Raw genomic sequence first — 23,273 nt, 5'->3', positions numbered from 1 at the left:
GCCTTCTTATTTTGCATCAATTTCAGTCCCTACACTGAACATTTTGTTCATCATAGTGTGCTACTGCTGATTCACACCGAACATATTTATTTATTTATTTATTATTTTTATAATATGATACCAATGAGTTAGGTTTGCTAAACATATTTGATAGCCAGAATAAGAAATAGTGAAGCAAAAAGCGCATTACGTTTTTACTTCTAGCAGCCAAATTAGTTATTGCTAAAACAATGGAAATACCTCGATGATATTTCAATGTACTGCTGGAATAATAAGATTTAGTCTATAGCTCTACTTAAAAAAGTATCTGATGAAATCCATTGCATGACAAACCAAAGTAGTGAATTGTTGTTTTACAAGGAATGGTGGAATTTAATTGTTTATAAAAGAGATAAGCATCATGGAACAACCTGTAACAAACACTATGGACATGTTAAAATGAACCATTACTATGTAAATTGTTTTAAAAAATCAAATAAAAAAATAATTGTGAGTTCCACCCAACTAAAGTCACTCTAACCTCTTTTCCTAAATTGCAAAAATACAGAAACTAAAGGATTATGTTTCCTTCCTTCCTTCAGTAAGAGACAAGGAACGTATAGCAATTAGGCTCCTTCATGGATATGAAGCATGAGCTAAGGGACAAAATCATTTGGTGAAACTGAACTCTTTACAAAAGAAAAAAAAATTAAACCATTTGGGCTTAATGATGAAATACTGGTCTAGGACTACAGACATCTGGGTTCATATTCCCTTGGGCTGATCACCTTGGTCCTTAGGCTGATCACCTCTAACCTATTTTACAGATAACACTGGGTGATTGGCTCCATAAAGCAGAGAAAGATAACCTGTGGCCTTTCCCGAATAGCTAAGCTGCAGCTATCAGCATCGCTCTTATTTAGTCATGCCGACCAGGACTGTATTCTGCAATAACTACAGGCTGCCCACTCCTACCCTTGTAAGTAGTAGGTAGAAATTAATAAAAAGAGACAGGGTTAAGGTAAGAGGCCGGTGTTTTCTGAGGCCTTAGGCAGCTGAGTGTAGGGTTTTCTTGCATACTGAATTGTCCCTGTTCAATCTCAGGAGAGGAATGGCTGAAAGACCCCTCTCTTTCTGCGCTCCCAAGCAGCCACTGCCTGCAAAGGAGATAAATCGGAGTCAAACAGTCTGAGAGTTTCTTGGATTTTGCTGTATTCTGACCAAACCTATCATGCTGGCAACCAGGGCTGCAACTAGGGTCACCCGGGGCAAACATGGATTCCGCACCCATTTTGGCACCCCCCCCAGCACTCATTTTGGCGCCCCACCAGCATGGTGCCTGGGGCACATGCCCTGGTTGCCCCCTCTAGTTGCTGCCCTGCTGGCAACAACCTAGTAGGCTACTTCTGAATCAAAGCTCAGGCCGCTTTATTCTTTTTGGAGTGAAATGCTACTGCAGATTGGATATCGGTGCGTAGTATCTGGCTTAGGCACTGGCAGCAAGGATGAATGGGCCAACAGGGGATGCAGTAGTTTAAACCAGTGTTTTTCAAACATGGCAACTTTAAGACGTGTGGACTTCAACTCCCAGAATTCCTCAGCCAGCATCAAAATACTGCAACCATAAAATGGTAACATTCATAATTACAGCATCAGATGAAGAAATTTTTTTAAAAAGAAATAATTATATATCAAAAACCAGTTGGAACAGATAAGTTTTTCTAGCCTATCCGTGAAGAGAGAGAACTGCACTTTGGGAAGAGGGTGGCACCGTAGAGCCTTTAGTACAATCATTGAAAAGATTCAGTTTAATTATATTAGAACAGAAAGCAAGGCCTCTAAGACAAATAACAAGCTTCAGACAGGATTATGGAAGGCATAATTCCCAGCATGCTGTTTTAGGAATTCTGGGAGTTGAAATCCACACATTTTACAGTTGCCAAGTTTGAAAAACACCGGTTTAAATGCACGTTCAATCAGGAGTACTGCCCAATAAGGGAGCGCAGCACACCGCTTAACCACTAGGTAGGCGGGCCCAGGATGTGCGGCAGTATTCTGAACGAATCCTCGCCCTCCTCAAACGAGATTGCCACGCATAGATCTGGCGCACGAGTACTCCCAATTCAAAATTCCCTCGTCCCCCCTCCCTGGATTTAGAAGACTACATTTCCCGAAATGCATCACAAGCGGGAGGGCGCGAGCCTGACTTCAGGCTATTCTATAAACCAACACAGGGAGCGAGAATGAATGCGCAGGCGCAACCCTTCCGCCTTCATTCTTCGCTCCTCCAGAGAAGCTCGGTCGCTCAGCCACTATGACGGCCCCTCCCTGTGCGTCATGCGCGTGCGCGCTTAATTCCGACCTCTACCCTCCGTAGCCGATGGGCTGGAAGAAACAGAACCGAGAAAGACGGGGGAAAAGGGCGACCGCGCATGCGCCTCCATCTGTTTCCTATATCCGACCTTGCAAGCAGACAACGGCGGGCTGGGGGTGCAGAGCGGGGTGTGAATGATGCTGGGTAGAAGGTGAAGTTAGCGCAGCCGTCCTGCGAGCGGCAGGATACGTCTCCCCATTCCTCAGGTCAGTGTTAAGGGCGCGCACGGCCTTCCCATATTCCGGTTTCTCTTCCACCAAAGGTCCATTGCCGACAAGGGAGGCCGCCCCTCGGTGACCACGGTGGGGATGGGCAGTAGCTGACGCGTGCTGTGGAATGCGCATGCGTACTCAGATCCGTACAGCGCCCTGAGTTCTGGTTGGAACTTGCGCTGTCAGTTCCCGCGCACCCTGCTTGCTCAGGTGCTTGGCTGTCGTGGGGTGCCCTCCGGAGATGCGACGCGGCTGCCCTCAGTGCTTTCAGGTTGTATTCCTACTTGGGAATCAGACCTTTAATGAATGCGCTGCAGTCTGCCTGCCATTTACCATTGTTCACTCGGATTTCTCTGCCCATTGCTCGAAGACACGAGACTTCGACGCTGAATTCGTAGAAAGCCTTTTTGTGGCTCTGGTCAGAAGGGCCAGGTTGCCTCCAGATGCATGGGGACTGTAACTTCCAGAATCCCTTACTAGATGTGAATTTTGAGACTTGCCATCCCAACTAATCTGAAGAGTAGTAGGCTGGGGAAGTCTGGTGTGTGGTAATTAATTCATGGTCATCAGAGGTGGTTCATATGACCTGCTGAGCCCTGAGCAACAGTAAGGCTTGTTGGGTTGTAATCCAAAACATCTACAGTAGTTGCTTTCTCTGTTTACTGCTTCTGGTTGATTTCTGTGAATAACCAGGCATGCAAGCAGACTATGTCTGGATTGTTGGGAGAATTCCAGTGGCAACTTCAATTATTAGATATATTTAAAGATATATGTTTTGTAATTATACGTATCTCTGTTAAGATCTTTTGTATGCTATATTTAAGATAATTATATGTTCTAAACAAAAGGAATATTCTTAAACTGACCTTTGTAAATGTTCATGAGTATGCATTTACACTCACTGTGCCAGCAGCTGCTGTTAATTGAGAATTGGTATGGAAATGTGCAAAGCAAGCTGTATGTAGATGTATGAATATCAAGCTTCACAGGTGTGTGTGTGTGTGTGTTAGCGGCCTGCAAATTAGAACTGCTGGTTCCAAAATGTCTCCCCCCACAATGCAGCTTGTCCCACTCTTTTTCTCTCTGTCATGGAGTGTGCAATTGAAATAAATAATGTAGTCAATTCTGCCTAAACCAATCTTTGTGTTTATTATGAGGAAGAAGTCCTCTGGCTAGATTGAGAGGAAATCAATAGGCTGGGAAGAAATTAATAGGTAAAAATGCTGGTAATATGTACTAGTTAGCTTGTGAAATTTCATGATGTTACAATGGAGAATGCTTTGTTCTTCACTCTTTTCTTTTTAATCCTCTCTGTCCTTCCTACATCTTTTGCTTAAACCTTTCACTACTTTCCCAGCCTTTCCCACTTTATTGGTATATAAATATGTACCTCACCTGTGATCTTTGGTTCCTTTGATACACTCTGATACAACTGGCCATTTGTATTTATTATAGACCTACAGTCTCAGACAGATCATTTTTTTTGTGTTGAAGCTTCTATTAACATAAAAGTTTCATTTCGCAGTCTTCCCATTGTAATTTGCAGCAGATACGGAATAGTATATTTATCTGTCTTCTCCATTTGTTTTAGCATACAAAATGCCATCACTGTTCTCTGTGACCCTTAATATGATCAGTTGATAATAATCAACTGATATATCTTGTGCTTTCCCTGGATACATAAGCAGCTGTGGCCTGGATACTGTTTTTTTAAATTATTTTGACTGATTCATAAATATGTTGAACTTGGTTTCAATTACTCACTCTCTGACTATATCTAGGTTAGATTACTGCAAAACTCTTTTGAAAAAATTCAACATAAATTGGAAAAAATGTGGCTTGCCATATGTTGATTGGACCATATTGTCAGTCCTAAACACATTTGTCTGTTTAGCTTAGTTTAAAACTCTAAGTGGTCTAGAACAAGGTTATTTCAATAATAGTAATCTCTTCCTCAATCCTATCTGAAGCTTGTTATTTGTCTTAGAGGCTTTGCTTTCTGTTCTAATATAATTAGACAGAATCTTTTCAATGATTGTACTAAAGGCTCTGGGCTGCCATCCTCTTCCCAAAATGGAGTTCTCTCTCTTCACAGATAGGCTAGAAAAACATCTATTCCAACAGCTTTTTGATCTATAATTATTTCTTTTTTTAAAATTATCTTCATCTGATGCTGTAATTGCAATTATTACCATTTTATGGTTGCAGTATTTTTATAATTATTGTTTTATATTTGCTCTTTAGATTTTCCAATCTGCTAAATTTAAGTCCATTTAGAAAAATAAGATACAGATAAGTTGGGAAGTGTCCTGCAGGAGCAGTATTCTTTATAGATGGCTTTTAATACAGTATGTTTGGGTTTTCATTAAATTATGTAACCTTGTGATTTTTAATGGGTATTCTAGATTTTACCTATGCTAATTATCAGCAGCATAATACATGTAAAAGTCCACAGTATTTTTATTAAAACTGGAACTCATGCGAGGTCCAGAAAAGTTGCTAACATTACTTGTGCTACTTTAGACATATTGTTGTTTTAGCTTAGAATTAGTAAAGGTAAAGGTTTCCCTTGACATTAAGTCCAGTCGTGTCCGACTCTAGGGGGCGGTGCTCATCTCCGTTTCAAAGCCGAAGAGCCGGCATTTGTCCGTAGACGCTTCCGTGGTCATGTGGCCAGCATGACAGTCACAGAATGCCATTACCTGCCCGCCGAAGCAGTACCTATTAATCTACTCACATTTGCATGTTTTCGAACTGCTAGGTTGGCAGGAGCTGGGACTAGCAACGGGAGCTCACCCCGTCATGTGGATTCGAACTGCCGACCTTCCGATCGGCAAGCTCAGCAGCTCAGCGGTTTAACCTGCAGCGCCACCGCATCCCTTAGCTTAGAATTAGGCTGTTCCATATAGCCATTAATACCATGAAGAATTTGATAAGGAAAGGGAATTTTACATATGTTTATATTTATATAATTCTGCTTGATTTTGTTGTCAGCTGTCCCCTCCCTGGGAAATCATAATTGCTCTGGTTGCACTGAGTGAGCATATTCTAAGTAGCAGCAGCTTTCCTAAAGTTTTGTACATCAAACTTTAGCCTGGTTAATACATTATCAAAGTTTCCGGGTTGCTGCAGCCTCATGGTTGGATTTCTTTCTTACAGCTCTAATGATATCTGAATTTCAGTCAAGAAAGATCATTCCTATTCTAATACTGTTTAAATCAGGTTTCTACCTATATATAGTATGCGTTGTGCAAACACTTTGAATTGTTATACCCTATTGAGGGGGAACATATGCACGTTCAGTTTTACATGTAATTTTGGCTGCCATTAAAATACTTCTTACTCTTTCAAGCTGAAGCAGATGTGAAAGTTCTATGTTTAAAGTCCCATCCTACTTTTGTGTTGCGTGTCATGGTTAGAGTGATAGCTGCTGTTAAAACAGAGATATCAGAGCATGATTTTAAAATAAAATACAAAGAAAAATTTCTGTCAAGCATTTTCAGTTGTTTTGTGTGCCTTTGCTGAGTATTGGGCAAAATTAGCATGATTATTTCCATTTTCTTCAAGAGGAAAGGTTGCTGCTACATAGAACTTCACCTTAGCCAAGTGGGCAGGAAAAGGGCAGGAACAGGAACTTGGCAGTCACAATATGTGTCTTGGCTATGAAATAAAATAATACATATTTCCCTCTCCAGATACTGGCACAATCTACTTTTAGGTTTCATTGTGGTAGATATCTATGTGCCACACTTCCTATAGGATTACTTGAATCTTCAGAAGTACTGAACTGTGGCTGGTTGGGTCCTTTGGTATTCTCTGTCATAGATAGATTTATTATATCAAATTGTTTGTCTACCTAGATGTCATAAGAACAGCATTGTTGGATCAGTCCAAGGCACATCTCATTCCAACATTTTGTTTCTCTCAAAGGCCAACCAGCTGTTGCTGAAGTTAACACAAGCAGGATATAGAGTTATATCTTTTCTCATACACTGTTGTCCTGGAACTACTATTTGGAGGTACAGTATGCTTCCTCAGCCACGAGATAACTTGGTTCTTCAATACCAAAAGTCCTTGATAGACCTATTTTCTATTAATATATCTATTCCTCTTTTAAACCTATCCAAATCAGTAGCCATCATCACAGCTTGTGGAAATGAATTCCATAGATTAATTATGTGTAGAATAGAGGTAACATACTATCAAAAGCAAGCATCTCTGAATGCAAGGAATGGTTGAAGCTGAATAACTGGGAAAATTGAAAAGAGTAATAACGTTTCCAAACAGTTCAGCCCCAGAGAAGTAGAAAATGCAATATTTATTTATTTTTCTTCTGAAATAACATTTGAAGTAGACTTCTAATGATAAATTGAATTATCTGAAGCTTTGCTGGCAAACTGCATGAAAAGTAAATTGTTGGTAACCTTCTGAGTGTTACTGCAACTGTTTAATAACAAATTGGGAATGTGAAATAGGTCAGAGGAAGTTTTTGTGTGGAGGTGTGTATGTGTATGTATCTACAGTGAAACCTTTTATCGGGCCATTTGGGGGAAGGAGTGTGCGTTACTCCCAAATGTCCTAAATGTTAAAATATGATCTTGCAATGATTTATGTCATCTGCAACACTTTGCTAAAAATGTCATAATTTGTATCAGTTTACTATGCAAAATGACATCATTGGCATAATGATCTTATTATGCAAATGACATAAATTGCTGCCAGTGTCGTAACATTAAGGTAAATTAATAAAATTAACTCCCTTGTCTGGACTACTTCAGATGCAGGGGACTTGTCTGTTTTATCTGGGAGATATCTGATGAAAATTTGGTCTGTTACCTCCAAAATGCATTAAATAAGGATCCATTACATCAATATAATGGATCACTATTTAGCAGACTTGGACAAAATAAGTTCAGTCTGGTAGTGTATTTGTTTTTTAGTGTTTCAGGAATTTTTAGAGTATAAAATAGACGTGTTAAATCTTGCAATGCTTTAACATGGGGGCAGGGTCCTCATAGCAGTTGGCTCAGCCACCTGTGCCAAGTACCCATGCCTCTCCTGGTTGAACAAGGCCTTCCAGAATGTGTCATGTGATTGGGTCGAAGGGGTGGTTGATGCCTCTTTGTGGGAGGGGGTTGTACTGCCTGCCTTGAAGTAGACAGTTGTATGCCCCCTTCTCCAGAGACTATCCTTGGATCCAATAGACTTTTGTCCAGTCCCCAACCTTCCCTTTTTAGAGAAGGTTGTTAAGAGGGTGGCTGCCTTTCAACTGCAGATGGACTTACTTGAATCAGATTATCTGGACCCCTTCCAGTCTGGGTTCAAGCTGGGTTACAGTATGCAGATGGCATTAGTCATGCTTGTAGATGTCCTCTGGAGGGTTTTAGACAGAGGTGGTGCAACTGTCCTGACCCTCCTGGTTCTCTTGGTGGCTTTGGATACCACTGACAGTAGTATCCTTCTGGACCAGCTTCAGGGACTGGGAGGCACTGTTTTGCAGTGGTTTGTCTCCTTCCTTTGTGGCCAGTTCCATTTGGTGTTGTGGGGGAGAAGTCTAGCCTTAGGCCCCTGCGATGTGGGATGCCTCAGGGGTCTCACCATTCCTCTTTAAAATCTACATGAAACTGCTGGGGTGAGGTCACTTGATGGCATGAGATTCAATTGAAAGGATAAAATGTCTCAAGTGTACACTCTGTGCTGGTAGAACAAGTTTTCATTTCAAAAACCAGCATCATGGGATAAAGATTATCAGGGCAATTCATTGTTCCCACATGAATCACTCTACAATTACTTTTAGCAAAAGGATCTCTAATGAAGTTTCACAGGCAAAGCAAATACCAAGCCGCACATGATGCAAGAGGTATCTCTGTAATCCTCCTAGCCTCAGGGCTAGTGACAGCTTGTTAGAGAAATTCAGATGGGGAAAAAGTGTGAAGTAAATGTATTAAACTTTCCCTCCACTGGCACTACTATTCCAACCTATTCTGAAGACCTGTTTGGCTATTTTAAAATGAAATAAACAAAAACAGGAGGTCAAATCCAAATTTCTCCTGTATTTTATGCAGTCTCAAAGGTTTCTGCATTTCCAGCCCAGCCAGGCTGGACAGATTGCCAGACCCTCTCTTACTTCTAAGGTAGGTGCACTACCACCACTTGTCTTTATCATTACTAAACCTCAGCTGGACAACCCAAGAATCCAAGCCTAGAGTTACATGCCTAGAGCAGATGTTTTCCACACCTTTCCTTTTCTCTCTTTAAGATCTGGGTTAACATGTTCCCCCAGTAGTGTGGCACATGGAGAAGAGTCCCAGGCTGGGCAAAAGTGCTAAGATCAACTCCAGCTGAGTAAATGTCAGAGGTCAGTGAAGATCACAAGCAGCAGCCTCCTTCAATTTCATGACCCAAATATCACCACCACGTAGAGCTTTTTTTTTTTTTTTTTTTGCAACATTACTTTTTGTGGGGCTTTTTTTCTGATAAAAACATTCAAAACTTATTATGGTATATTTGTTTATTTAAAAGACTTATATGGCTACCCATCTAAGGAAACACAACTCTAGGTGGCTCATAACAATAATAAAAATCAAAAGACAGTAAAATCAAAAACCTGGAGCCTCAGCCAGTATTTTCTGGTACATCTAACAGGGCAATCCCCCTGAGTTCAAACTGACCCTGTTCCAACACTCGGGGGGGAAAGCCAGCTCTTTGTGGCTTTCCAGGAAGCTAAAATGGTAGGAGCCTACCAGATCCCTGGGGGTGCTCCACAGGGCAGTGGCTGCTATGGAAATGGCACCCTTCCTAGGTCCCGCTGGATGGCAACACTTAAGGGATGGAACCTGGAACATATCCACCCTCTAGCCTGGTGGGGAACAGGCAGATACCCTCAGAGGTGGTCCCACAAATAACCTGGCTCTGCACCATGTAGGACTTTAAAAGTGATACCAGTACCTTGAACTGCACCTGGAAAGAAAGAGCCAGTGCAGTTCGTGCAACAACAGTGTGATATGGGCAAACCAAGGGGCACCCAACAGTCTTCACGGCACCACATGCTGGACCAGATGTAACTTCTGGGTGGTCTCCAAGGGCAGCCCCATGTAGAACGCATTGCAGTAGTCCAAGTAAGAAGTGACAGAGGCATGAGTGACCATAAGCAAAGCCTCCTGGTCCAGGAATGGGGGTAAATTTCACACTATCCTGCATGGATATAAAGTAATTATAACCAAAGCAAGACCTTCCTATGTAAGTCATAGTTTGCCCTAAAACAAGCACCATATTCTGCAGTTCAAGTAAACAGGCTGAAAATTAAAGATCTACATTATAGTTGTGTATTATTATATTGCTTCATGAATCCCGCAACCCTGCCTTAAACTTGACATGCAGGGAAAGGATGGATTGGAGCGTAGGACAGTCTTTGAACTCTCTAGAAAAGTTAGTGAAAAAAATTGTTGAACATCTGCTGAGATTATTTTTGGCTTTAGCAGACATTTTGAAAGATGTTTTTAAGTAGATGTTCTGTCTTCTGCCAGTTGCAATAGTTGTACTGAATTTCAGATTCCTGTTTCGTAGATACAAGTTCTACCTACAAAATGGGGAAACTGGGAAGATAAATGTGGCCAGGATTTTGGCTGCCTGATGTGCACCATTACTAGTTTGCTGTGATGTCATTGTATGGGAATTAATTATCTAATATAAGCATTTGTACTCTGCTTTCCAGGTTTGCTAAAGGCAGCCTCCAACAATGCACATTCAAAATACATTTTAAAGTACCTATGAAGCTTTTACACAAATATTAAATGTACATTGAGGATATATTTTCTCAAGTAGATGTCACGGATCTGCTTTCAGAAGCAGTCGCTGCCTAGTATATTTGGTGTGCTGCACTACATTTCATAACGTTTTTAGATGCCTGGCATCAATTACATTTGGGGATATTGGATTTCATTTATTTATTATGTTTATTTATTTAAAAATCTGTATACAAATATTCATCCAGCTAAGGTATGACCACTGAAAAACACTTGGGAAGCGCCTCTGTTTCTTATCACACCAAAGAATCTCAGAAGAGGAAGGAGAGACATGGTGGTGAAGTGTTATTCTTTACATTAACATTTGTTCCTGAGATTTTACCAGTGGCTTAAATCCAGAGTAGAGATAAGGTAAAGAGGCAGGTCCTCATGTTTTCTCTTGCAGCTGCCCATACCTTCTGAAAAACTGCTATGGAGGGCTGGGAAACTTTCTGGGGCAGCAAGGCAATATAAGGAAGGGAAAACTACCAAGAAAATCCCTTCGATCGCTTTCTCCAACCCTTGCTGGATCCCGGTTCTGGCATCTTTGCTGGATTCTGTTAGAGCAGGACCAAGGTGGATCTGGCTTATTGTTTTCATTGTGGAAACAATTTGGAGAACTAGATGATGGTATTTTGGAGGGTGGAGGGAAGGATGATTGTATTTGGGAACTTGTGCCCATTAATTGCTTACCTACATACCAAAGGAACTGTAGAATTACCCCATACTCAACATAACATCTTGTTATTAGCGTAAAGAATAGCTCTGGGTTAAGAGGTCTTTAATTTCAAGACTATTTAAAGAAATTAACACAAGGGGATTGCCTGGAAAAGAATAAAATGCTTGGGAAATGGTGGAAGGATATATTTGGATTGTAGTAAGTACAGTACAAATAACCTTAACATATTTATCCTGTCAGTATCATCAGAAGTGCCATTATACTTTCCTTTTCTGATTAAAGCTGTTGATTAGGTTTAGTGTATTACGTAAACTGAGAATTTCCATGGATGAATCCTGAGAATCTGCCAGGAGGTAATTAAATTAAATTTATGAGCTGATGGAGTTAAGTTGTTTTCCCAGATGTGTCTTCCTGATATATTAAATAAAAAGTAGTGGGAAAAAAAGTCGTTGGAGTTTCTGCTCATTTTTGACAAACGGCAGCTTTTAGCTCACATGGTGAATGTGCCTTGTAAAGTCCAATTTTCTAGCCTGCTAACAAATCCCAAACTGGGTCTATTCCCATCAGGAAATCCTTCTGATTATAGTCATCCCACAGCAAAGCAAGGCCACTTTATGGCTTTCCATCATTATCACATGTTGTAAGCTCAGGATGGTGCTTGTCTTTGGTTGTGGTACAAGAAACAAATCTATGTCAAACCAAAACATGAAAAGACAATATTGCAGCACTTATACCAGTCAGGATGTTATACAAACCTGCTTTCTGCAAATTGAAAGTTTGTTGCTTAGGGTGGTAGTTAAATTACAGTTGTCTAAATTTGCAGCTTGATGCAAGTACTGTTGTCCTGTGTGGCACTGAAAACATCTATTTGTCCCTGAGAATATTTTTGGGGTTTCAGCTTGTGTTCTTGTTGCAGGAGTAATGGACAGGTAACAGGATACTGTTCTGCTGTGGTGCAAGAGAGTAAGAATGACAGAGTGCTTCCTGCCTCCTACAAGCAGTCCCAGCGAACACCGCAGGGTAGAGCATGGTGGAAGTCTGGCCAGGACCCCAAGCTCTGAAGAAATCAGCCCAACCAAATTCCCTGGCTTATATCGCACGGGTGAGGCTTCCCCACCTCATGACAGCCTCCACGAACCTCCTGATATTGTGTCTGATGATGAGAAAGAACATGGGAAGAAGAAAGGAAAATTTAAGAAAAAGGAGAAAAGAAGTAGGTAACTTTAAGAAAAGTTGTATACTACCAGTGTGTTGATTGTCTTTTCTTCATGACCCAGTTTCTTTGTCAAATGTTTTTTATTTATTTATTTGAAGTTTGAATGTTGATGATATCCATGTTTTAAAATAACCTTCATGCTCTTTAAGGCATGAAGAAATTCATAACATACCTTTTGGTTTTTTTTTTAACCATGAGAACCCCCATCATTCTGGAGCTGTCAGACATCTGGAAAATGGAAAAGTTTTCATAATTTCTGAATGAAGACTATAAAAGTATTTCCACGTGGTAATGCTAATATGATGTCTTCTTCCATTTTCAAAGTAATATCTATCATTCCTTTTTATGATAATGGCTAGTTTTATACATACCTATTTGACCAGTTAGTCTAATAACCTTTAAATAGCTACAGTACAATATCACTTTTATTAATGAGTACATTGTTAGCATTTTCTTAAGTATGAAAACAAATTTGAATATTAAAACAATGAAAAAGATTTAATTCTTAAATTATTTTTATTCTGGTTTCTGAAAATAAGTATACAGAATTTGAGATATGTAGAAAACAATTGTGTGTATCTTTATTTGGAACTAATAATCAGCTTCTAGGGAAATTTAATTAGTGTTGCATCCTGGGGTTGTACTTCTTTGTTGTTGTTATTGCCCCTTTTGGTTTCACACTTTGTAACTAGAGTCTGTTGTAGTTAGGCAGCTAAGAAATTCAAATAAATAAGAAAGAAGGTCCCAGTGAAAACAGCTGGCCAGCTTGGATGGAGGGTTGGAATTTATGTTGGAGCTGAACTTTTAAATTCACAGAGTATTATTTTCATCTGTCTTGGACAGCATGATCAGTAGTAAAAGATTCCAAGAGTTGTAGTCCAAGAATTTCTGGGGGTCCCGCTGTAGGAGAATATTTGGTAGCCAGAAGCAAGCTTAGTGGATCCATATAAAGCGGACAGAAGTATTTGTGAATCATGGGTTGGATTGAATTCAAGTAGAAGACAATTGGAAGTAGTTCCCAAGCCTATATGTGAAGGACTAGAACATTGGCAGGATCTTGGCACAACAATTTGAAAATCTGTATGTATTTAAAAATCATAATTTTTACTTTCATCCAGCTGTGCTTTCTGAACAGTGCTATCACTTCTCAGTCATGCTGTCATGAGTAAGGATGGCGAGCAGGGGGCTCCCACCCAGACTGTCAAGCGCATGCGTAGCACTGAGGAACTGTTCAGCCATTCAAAGAGACACAGATCGGGACCGCCTTAACCTTTGGGGTTTATATGGCTGGGTTTTCCCACGCCTTCTCAGTTTGTTAGGATTCTTGTTAAGTACTACTAATAAATATTAGAGACCAAGTCCTCGTCTCAGTGTGTTTCCTGGTAATCAGGACACATGCACTCAGTTCTTATTTCTAGGCTGGACTGTATCTATAGGACATACAGTTTTACTCAAGCTTCAGGAATACAGCAAAACCATGACTTAGTAGACTTTGGTACAACTTACCCAGGTGATCTAGGTAATTTGTGCAATGGTATAATCATTCAGATAATATGAATTGCTACATTGACATGCTGTTTGATTTAATCTCAGTCAGGAATAATGGACTCCTCCCCCCTGGTTAGTCCGCTAAATTGAGGTTTCACTGTACATCAACTGTATTGGAAATTCCACTGGCAGTCTAATTATTATCAAGTTTTGCTGCCTGAAAACTTTAATTGCATTCAGACTTTTCCTTGATCTTTCCTGATATCATAATATTTGTGTTGCAATTAATTATAGGTGTATGTGTTTATTTGCTTAAAACTGATTTTCCTATTCCTACCTACAGACTAGGCAGGGCTAGTTATGGAAGAGGTGTAGTTTATTAGATGCCTGTGCATATATTTCAAAGGCTGTAAAGAACTTGTAATTTGCAGTAAGAGCTAAATTCATTTTATGCCTGTGGAATTGAAATCACATGTGCAGCTTGTATAACCCACTTCAGCAGGAGTAGTTCATAAAGAGACAGGATGCTTGGAATGACTTTGCCAACTGAGTTGAAAAATAAGTTTTCTTTCTTTTTAGAAAATGGGCCTAAGGACATTAATACATCTATATTCTAGAATATCTGGTTTAGTGTTTTGAAAAAGAAAGAAAAATTAAGTGATTGAATGAGTCAGGTTGGGATTATATTCTTTGCCATTTTTAACAACTTTTTAAATGTACTTTTAAAGTACTGATTTAGGATCATGACAATTATTTACTGTGGGTACACAGAGTTTTGTTTAAAAACTACTTTCCGCATTCCCTGATTTCTGAAATAAACTAAGAACTGAAAAATAATCTGGCATTGTTTTTTTAAGGTTTTAAACTGAGATTATGTGCCATTTAAATTGGTTATGACTTTATAGATCAATTCTGTATTCACTTTGATACAAGATTTTGTTCTGTGATAGAGTTACAATTCTTAGCCTAATCCCATTAGACTCAGTGGGACATTTTCAGAATAATCATGTAAACAGTTGCATTGCTACTTGTAATGAATTCAGACTGCACATAGCAATAAAATTCCATGTTTAGTAGCCAGTAAGTAGTCAAGATCTGATTTTTCTAAGGAAGGAGAATATGTCCTGAAAAGCTCCTAATGTTTGGCCTATTTAGTTGTGCAAAACAAAGTGTGTGTTTTGAATAAGAGCACATTAGAGTTCAGCACTAGCTTTTTTCTTACATATAGATTAAACATTTTATTTTATTTCTGTTCTTCCTTTTTCCCCCAACAGCGGAAGGTTACGCAGCTTTTCAGGAAGATAGCTCAGGGGATGAAGCTGAAAGTCCTTCCAAGCTAAAACGCTCTAAAGGGATTCATGTTTTTAAGAAGCCAAGTTTTTCCAAAAAGAAGGAAAAGGACTTTAAGATAAAAGAAAAACCCAAAGATGAAAAGCATAAAGATGACAAGCACAAGGAAGAGAAGCATAAAGAGAAGAAATCAAAAGACTTGACAGCAGCAGATGTTGTTAAACAATGGAAAGAGAAGAAGAAAAAGAAAAAAACAGTTCAAGAGGTAGAAATGCCACCGGTGGATGTTCCCAGGCACAGGCCTGTGTTTGGAGTCCCTTTGAGTGATGCAGCAGAAAGGACCATGTTGTATGATGGCATCCGCCTACCAGCAGTTTTCCGGGAATGTATAGATTATGTAGAGAAATACGGCATGAAATGCGAAGGCATCTACAGAGTTTCAGGTACAGTGGCTCACCTGAAGGTAGATTTCATGTGCCTGATGAGGTTTTGTTGCCTCATGATTTTTTAAATTCAATCATATTTCTGTCTTCAGGATGCTTCCGTAAAATCTAAAGGGGTTAACACTTATCTGGAATGTATTATTAGTTCTGAATTAGTTGTGATTGGAAGAATCACAGACATGTTTGTATATTTTAAAAAGCTTCAGTGATTTATTTAATAGACGTGTTTTGAAAGTTAGTTTGGTTAACACAATGTCCTGCAGATGAGGGTAAAGAATTCTTTATTGCCAGGGATGCTTTTGATTTCCAAACAGTGTCCTTTGCCATCTGCCACCTCCTTGATAAGCCCAGTTCAGACTTTTAAATTGGCACAGGACACTTTGCAGCTGCACTGGGCACTTTGTTCTGGATGTCAATAGGACTGTGTTGGTGTAAAATGTTCAGAGTTGGCATGGTGATGTATTATTATCTGTAGTTCATGGAGAAGGACTGTAGCTCAATTATAATGTATGTTTTTTCTATGCAGAAAGTTCCATGCAAAACAGTATAAAGGCCAATAGTATAAATGTATAGAAGAAGCTTCCTATGTTTTTATGTAAGTTTTGCATCCTATGTCTGCTAGGTTCTGTCATTGCTGCTGTTTTCCTGGGGCCCTGTGTGAGTGAGGGAGCCCATCTCCTGGCTATGCTAATGGTTGTTATGGTTTTTCTTGGCTGCTGTGTATTTTTTAATTTTTATATATGAATCTGTTTTTATTTTCTTTTAATATTGTTAGCTGCCCAAAGTCATTTATTGAGCTGGGCGGCCATATAAATTGACTAAATAAATAAGTAATATTTTTATTTACTTTGGGTAAGAAGGTACAGTGCTAATAAGTAGTGATTTGTCAAAAAGTGCAGCAGGCAGGGAACATACATTAATTTGTTTCTTCTTCCCACACTTTCATTTTGGTTTTCTTCCAAAAGGAATTTAAATACCAAGTTCTCATTTGTAGGTGTCCTCAAACAGAGAAAGTGCCAAGCAGCAGTTAAAATTTTTAGCTTAGATCTGAAGAAAGCATGCTGATAGTAATGCCAAGATGATTAGCATTCATAGTACTTGTATAACTTTGACCCACTTAAAATTAACAATGATTTGAGTCATGTATTTAATTATACAGCCCTACTTTAAACTGTGAATGCCACCTGTGAAAGACATGATGCCAGCAATATTCATGTAATGCACAGACTGTTTTGACAAGGAATGCAAATTCAGAAGTAGAGATTAAAGACAAAACTGCACAGAAAATAAATATTTTGCAAGTAGAGTATCTTACATGCAGAGCTTTTACGCTTAAGTCCCACAAATTTGAAAGCCACTTCCACTGTGGCATCCTAGTACTTGGCAGAAGGATAGGAATGGTTGGGGGGGGCGGGGGAAGCTTGGTCTTCTGCTTTTAGGATAGCAGTTTATATGCTGCGTGAGCATAGCAGAAAGCACGTGTCTCTTAGTAACAGCTTAGGGTTGCTCTGTGTCTAGGCTTGAAGAAAAATCTATATAAGAATCAGGAAGTGCATAAGCAGAAGTCCAAATAACACAAGGAAGCCAATTTGTTTGTTTATCATAATCTTTCAGTTAAGTCCATACAAGTTAGTAGACTGCTAAGAGACTAAAGCCTTTGAGAAGGATTAGCGTGACCTATTCCCTCTCTGCCAGCCTACCATTTTACTATGCTGGTCATAGAGGAAGAGACTCTCTTCTTTGATAATCTGATAGGTGCAGAGAGTCTTTTTAGGCATAGTTTTTAATCTAAAGGAATGGAGAGAATGCCTAAATCTATAAATTATAATCCTGTCTCTCTTTATTTTCCTGCTGCCTCTTCTGTCATTGAGAGATGGCCAGATCTTTTCTTCTGTTGCATGTTTTCATTTGCCCTCATTTGCAATCCCTGTGTACTATTATTATTTCTGAGTTTGGGCCCAGTGATTTGTTACTGTACAGAAGGAAGATAGGATGGAAAACCAATGTGGAGTATTTTTCAGGAAGAGCTTTTAATAGCAACTAAAGATAGAATCCCATAAGTAAAGTAGTATTTCTGATTAAGTGTGTTTCTCTGAATTTTGGTAGGATTTAGGTTGGTTTTTCAGTTATTTGCCTTTCCTAAGGCTGTCACCAATCTTACGCTATCTTTTGCGGATAGAATAGCTGGTGAAATAGTCAGCTTCAAATTCCCATCTAACGACTTTTCTTAGGGAGAGATTCTGGTCCAGTCATTCTCTCGCATCTCAGCCCATCTCATAGATTGTTACTTAGAAGGACACATCCTGAATTCCTTGGAATTCTTAGGTGAAAGGTGAAATGAAACAAGTGAGTGATACTGTTCATTGAAGTGATAGAAAAATATTGTAACTATGATTCATTTTTATTTTCAAAGGGTTTAAAAATCATTCTAAATGTTTTTAAGGAATTAAATCAAAGGTGGATGAGCTAAAAGCTGCGTATGACCGAGAAGAATCCCCCAATCTAGAGGAGTATGAGCCCAATACAGTAGCTAGCTTGTTGAAACAGTACCTGCGTGAACTTCCTGAAAACTTGCTTACCAAAGAGCTGATGCCTCGCTTTGAAGATGCTTGTGGGAAGAGCCTGGAGGCTGAGAAACGGCAGGAGTGCCAGCGCCTCCTGAAAGAGCTACCAGAATGTAACTTCCTTTTGATTTCCTGGCTGATTGTGCACATGGACCACGTCATTGCAAAGGAGCTAGAAACAAAGATGAATATCCAGAACATTTCCATAGTGCTCAGCCCAACTGTCCAGGTATGTGTGCCAGCCAGCTGTTATTTCAAACTGTTTTTAAATATATTTCCAGAAGCAACCTTACTGCTTGTTCTGCACAGGGTCATGTAGTGTACATGTAATGAGTAATAGGCCGTATCAGTGGAAGAGTTGGTAGAACCCACAAGACAAATTTCAGTACTGTCCTAGCTTCTGATAATCCAAACCTCTGTGCTACCCTTTGAAGCAGAGCGCATGTCTGAAATGTAATTACAGAGCACATGCTCCAGATGGAACTAAGCAAGTGAGCTAAGCCATGAATACTCTTGTAGGAACTTCAAGATCTCTAAATTAGAGGACTGCTGCTTAGCCAAGCTGAGTCTAGTTCCATGCTTCCAGTTCTCTTGAGTTCTTAGAATTTAAAATGGCCTTTATTATATAGATTTAGCATTTTTAATATTTTAAGACAACTTTGATATTAGGACCACTGTGACTGGTATCTTACAACAGGTTTGGTTGGAAGTTTTAGTTTAGGTAATGCCTTCTCTTAATTTTTTTAAAGCATACAGGGATTTCACTGTTAAGTTACCTGACAAGGCATTGCTAAATAATTGACTCATAATTAAAATAGACTTTCAGTTGGCATTTGATTCAGTATTTGTGCTGAGGATTGAGGACATAACCAGTCTCCTGCTTTTCGTATGCCACCAGAAGTCCCAGTTTAAGTCATTTTGGAGTGTGATCAGATGTCTTTAGCACCAAACCAATATTGGACTGGCTATAGTATTCAAAAGCAGATGATCAGATTTTAAACATACTTAATTAAATGGTTTCTTATATGAGCTAGATGCATTATGTGTTAGGTGATTAGTACCAATAATATGCCATATAGGAAATACTGGTGTGTCACAAGTTTTATATGGTTTAATGAAACAAGCTATTAACTGAGTTCAGATATTATGGTCCTTCCATCTTTAATTAGCACTTCATTTAAGGTAAGGTAAGGTAATAAAAAATTCATTGCTCAATAAGTGAAAGTTTAGTTCAGTGGCAATCATTTCATATCCTACCTGGACTTAGGTTGGCATGAAGGAGTTCATCATTAGTACAAAAGGTGGTAAGTATCTCTCTCTGCAGGAATTTGAAGAGAAGGTGATTTATGGATTTGCTGTTTAAAAGAGCTGGAATATGGGAAGAAGGCAACCATGTAACGTAATCTTAAAGAGGGAGGAGGGTTAATAAGTTTGTTTGTAACTTAACTGCTGTAAAGAAAATTGGAAGTTGCTTCTTTATATTTCTTTTTCTATCTGTACTGCTTCCTGCACTTTTTCTTTTATCTTTTTTCTATTTCTTAATTTTTCTTTATATATTAAAATATATAAAAATCTCTAATAAAAATTAGATATAAAAAATGGAATTTGAAGAGAAAATGATTGGTGGTAGTTCCAAGTGCCCCTGAAAGTATGTATTTATTATTTGTAAGATTATATTCTAGATTATATTTCTAGATAAAAAGATATCCACAGGTTTTCCAACTCATGGTGCAATAAATCATGAGTTGGAAAACAAGGACATTGGACAGTTTAAAAACTTGTTTCTATAATTTGTTGGTAACATTTATTGTCACATTGTTCAAATCTGTTCCTGAAATTGAACATGCCAGAGATTCAAATAAAAGAATAAGAGTAATTCAAAACTTTTGAATCAAAGAGAAAGTCTGAATGAGCAAAGAAAAGGAGCATCCACAATATAATGAAGTTACTTGTGCGGATGTTTTACCGTAGTCATTGCAGCTAAGCACATCCTATTCTTATGTGAAATAGGCACAAGCCCTTGGCCTTGTTCCTGAGTGAGAAGTTGCAGCAATAATAGCCTACTTGTAATTTTATTACTTAAGTTATTACTAATGTTGTCAGACTAGTCGGTAGAGTCTCTGCAGTGTCTTCTAAATGAAATAGTTGTTTTATGCAAGTAGTGTTAATAATATAAAAATTAGGATAAAAAAATCAAATAATTTGAAAGTGATATTTTACTGATTTTATTTAAATATATTCCAAGAATTTAAATTATAACTAGATCAGGACTGGAGTCTAGGTATTGTATTTCTTTAATATGATTCATTAGTGGTGAGGTCTGCTCTGTGTGAGGATTAGTTAAATTGTTCGTGCCTTTGCTCTGCACTTAAACCCTACTCCACCTTTTTAACAGGAGCACCTTAAATGAGTGCAGTGTGGCCATATGCTCTTCAGTCTGTTTTTTTAGCTAGAGTTTCGAAATTGTGAAATTGAAGTCAGGCCTTTTTGGAATTTGGAGTTTTTCCAGATATTAATGTGACAACTTGTTAACAAAGTTGTTAATATTTAAGGACCTTTTGTCATGTTCCCCATTGCAAGGCATAAGTGCATCACAACGGGGAACATGCACATCAGGAAAGAGGAAGGGATAACCATTATCCTTTAAACACACACATCATCCCTTAAGCACCCAAACCCATAAAATCAATCACCAGGACAATAGGAGCGCACCTCGGACAGGACCTGGAAACCATTAACAGATTGGGGGAACTCCCACCCATTACCCTGGGGGACGCACCTGCACCGGACGAAGGCAAAGAGACAAAGGGGAACATCGGAGATCGCCCGAATCGCCCATCGTCAGACCCATACCAACTCTAATCACCCATCCGGACCCGGCTTGGGGGACAATGGGGGGTGGAGGAGGACAAGGTCCACCACCGGGGTATAAACAGGACACCCTGCTACCACACCCGCATTCCCGTCTTTTTTTCCGTATGCATTCTGCTTCAATAAACCCGGAAATCCTTAGACCCTCTAAGTGAGTCCGTGTCTTATTCGAAGTAAGGCTACCCCGACATAAAGACGGGAATCGAAAAAAAATTTTTTCCACTAGCACCAGTCCAGATCAAGTCGGTGAGGGAACCAAGCTAGTGATGGAAGATTTCATCTCACAGCGCGGAGGCTACCCGGTGACCGGCAACGGAACTCCCATCCCCACGAACGGAAGGTGCCCGAGGCCCCGACGGCGCAAGGTCCAGGAGAGCGCGGAATCGAGTTCGGAGGGGGAAGCAACGACGAATGCCACCCGTGAGTCCCAAGGCACATGGGCCACCATCGACGAGACGGGGGGATCCTCACCCGGATCGCCCAGAACCCCAGAAGAACCGTGGGATGTCCCATCATCCATGGTGTCAGGAACCGAAGGAGAGCGGAGGGGCAACCGCACCAAGAAGGGCTCACGAACGGCGGCAAGGCTGAGCGTGGTCGAGGAAAAGCTGGAGGCAATGCAGCAGCTGCTCCAGAGGTTAGCAGAGGCGTACGAATCCCACAGCTGGGGCGCGGAGGGACCAGGCACCAGATGCCCGATGCCCCTTACCCCCCCCCCTTGGAGACGCACCAGCTGGAGAGACGGAGGAGAGGTCCAGAGGACAATGCAGCACCAGGCAGAGTCTGCTTCCAGGAACCCGCCAGATGGGCTGCGCCCCCCCCTCCCACCCCGATGGCGAGACGACCGGAACGAAGCAGGAGCCGGCAAGAGATAGCACCAACGCCACCCGACGCCCGGCGGAGGGAATCCCCACGTCAAGACCAAGGAGCCCCGACTGCCCAAAGCACACCTAGACGCCCAGATGCGGCTTGGAGCCCACCGAGAGCGGCGATTAAGGACTTCGGCATTAAGTTCGATGGAGACCCCACAAAATTCTCCTTTTTCCTCACCAACGCGAGGAACTATATGGAGGAATGGGGTCCCTACTTCCGAACGGAAAAAGGCAAAGTAAATGCCTTAGCAATCAAATTAAAAGGACGGGCCGCCGACTGGTATGTCCAGTTATGCCAGGCAGGCGCCCCGGAACTCGAGGACTGCAATGAGTTCCTCGGGCAGTAGAACTGCACTTCAGGGACCCCCTGGAAAGGGAGAGGGCGAAAAGAGCCCTGAAAACCCTCAAACAAGGACAGCACTCCATGGCAGATTATGCCATGGAGTTCCAAGCCCTGGCCGGTAAGGTTGAAGTATGGTCCCAGTCCACCCTCATTGAACGGTTCAAGGAGGGTCTAAACCTGAACATACTCAGGTGGGCACTGTGCAAGAATAACCCCAACACTCTGGTGGAGTGGATCCGGCTGGCAGGAGAGGCAGAGGACGCCCAGGACACTTTCCTCCAAGCAAAGAGGGACGCGCAGCACGCCGAGGCAGTGAGAGGACCCCGTACAGCTGCAGGACCTGCGAAGTCGAGACCCCAGCCTTGGAAGGAAGGAAGAGACCGACGGTTCGCCAAGGGTCAGTGCCTTAGGTGCGGGAAGGAGGACCACAAGGCGGCGGCCTGCCCGAAAGCAAAGGCGAGGGACAGCTCGTGGAAGGCACCAACCAAGCCAACCCCAGCACCCAGGAAAATGCCAGTCGCGACGGGTGAAACCGCAGCAAAGGATTCCCCTTACTTCACCGAAGAAGAGGAAAGCGACAAAGACGAACCAGCAGGAAACGCCAGCCACCTGCCCTAAGGAGCGCCAGAGGACAGGTGGAAAGAAACAAGAGGCGCGACAACTTCGGGGTGAGTGAAAATTGTCCCACCCTGTATGTGAAAGTCACCCTAACCCACGGTGGAGAGATGGAAAAAGTCTGGGCACTAATTGACTCTGGCTGCTCGAAGTGCCTTATGCACCCGGACCTGGCGGCCGCGCTAAACCTCCGCTGCTATCCACTTCAGCACCATATTGTGCTTACACAGTTGGATGGATCAGCAGCGGGAGGGGGCCCGGTCACCCAATACACGGCCAAAGTTGAGCTGCAGCTCGGAAGCCACAAGGAAAGACTGCCATTCATCATGGCACCGGTGGGCCAACCCCTAATCATCCTAGGGATCCCGTGGCTAGTGCAACACAACCCACAAATAAACTGGACAACCAGGGAAATCACATTTTCGGATGGGCGCTATCAAGCACCCACAGGGGATCGGGTTCCCCGTGCTGCAATGGGGAGGGCGGCGACTACCTCAATGCACCTGGAGGCAGCAACCCTGGAGGGCCTGCCAGCCAGATATG

The 23,273-nt window shown here is 41.0% G+C and overlaps 1 protein-coding gene across 2 annotated transcripts in view; it reads left to right on the top strand.

The window, feature by feature from the left end:
- Nucleotides 1–2,365: 2,365 nt before the first annotated feature.
- The window catches only part of RALBP1 (ralA binding protein 1), a 35,203-nt gene continuing 14,295 nt past the window's right edge, over nt 2,366–23,273 (top strand). Inside the window, exons 1-4 of one of the 2 annotated variants that reach the window (XM_063299107.1) lie at nt 2,366–2,559; nt 11,945–12,241; nt 15,007–15,465; nt 17,909–18,258. In XM_063299107.1, coding sequence (XP_063155177.1) covers nt 11,998–12,241; nt 15,007–15,465; nt 17,909–18,258 — 1,053 coding nt within the window. In that variant the 5' untranslated portion in view covers nt 2,366–2,559; nt 11,945–11,997. Of the gene's footprint in view, nt 2,560–8,823; nt 8,924–11,944; nt 12,242–15,006; nt 15,466–17,908; nt 18,259–23,273 lie in introns of those variants that run through there. The other variant, XM_063299108.1, reaches the window with a different exon arrangement.

Source organism: Candoia aspera, chromosome 3 (genome assembly GCF_035149785.1).
Source record: "Candoia aspera isolate rCanAsp1 chromosome 3, rCanAsp1.hap2, whole genome shotgun sequence".
Lineage (NCBI taxonomy): Eukaryota > Metazoa > Chordata > Lepidosauria > Squamata > Boidae > Candoia > Candoia aspera.
This window is presented reverse-complemented; position numbering and strand designations above follow the sequence as displayed.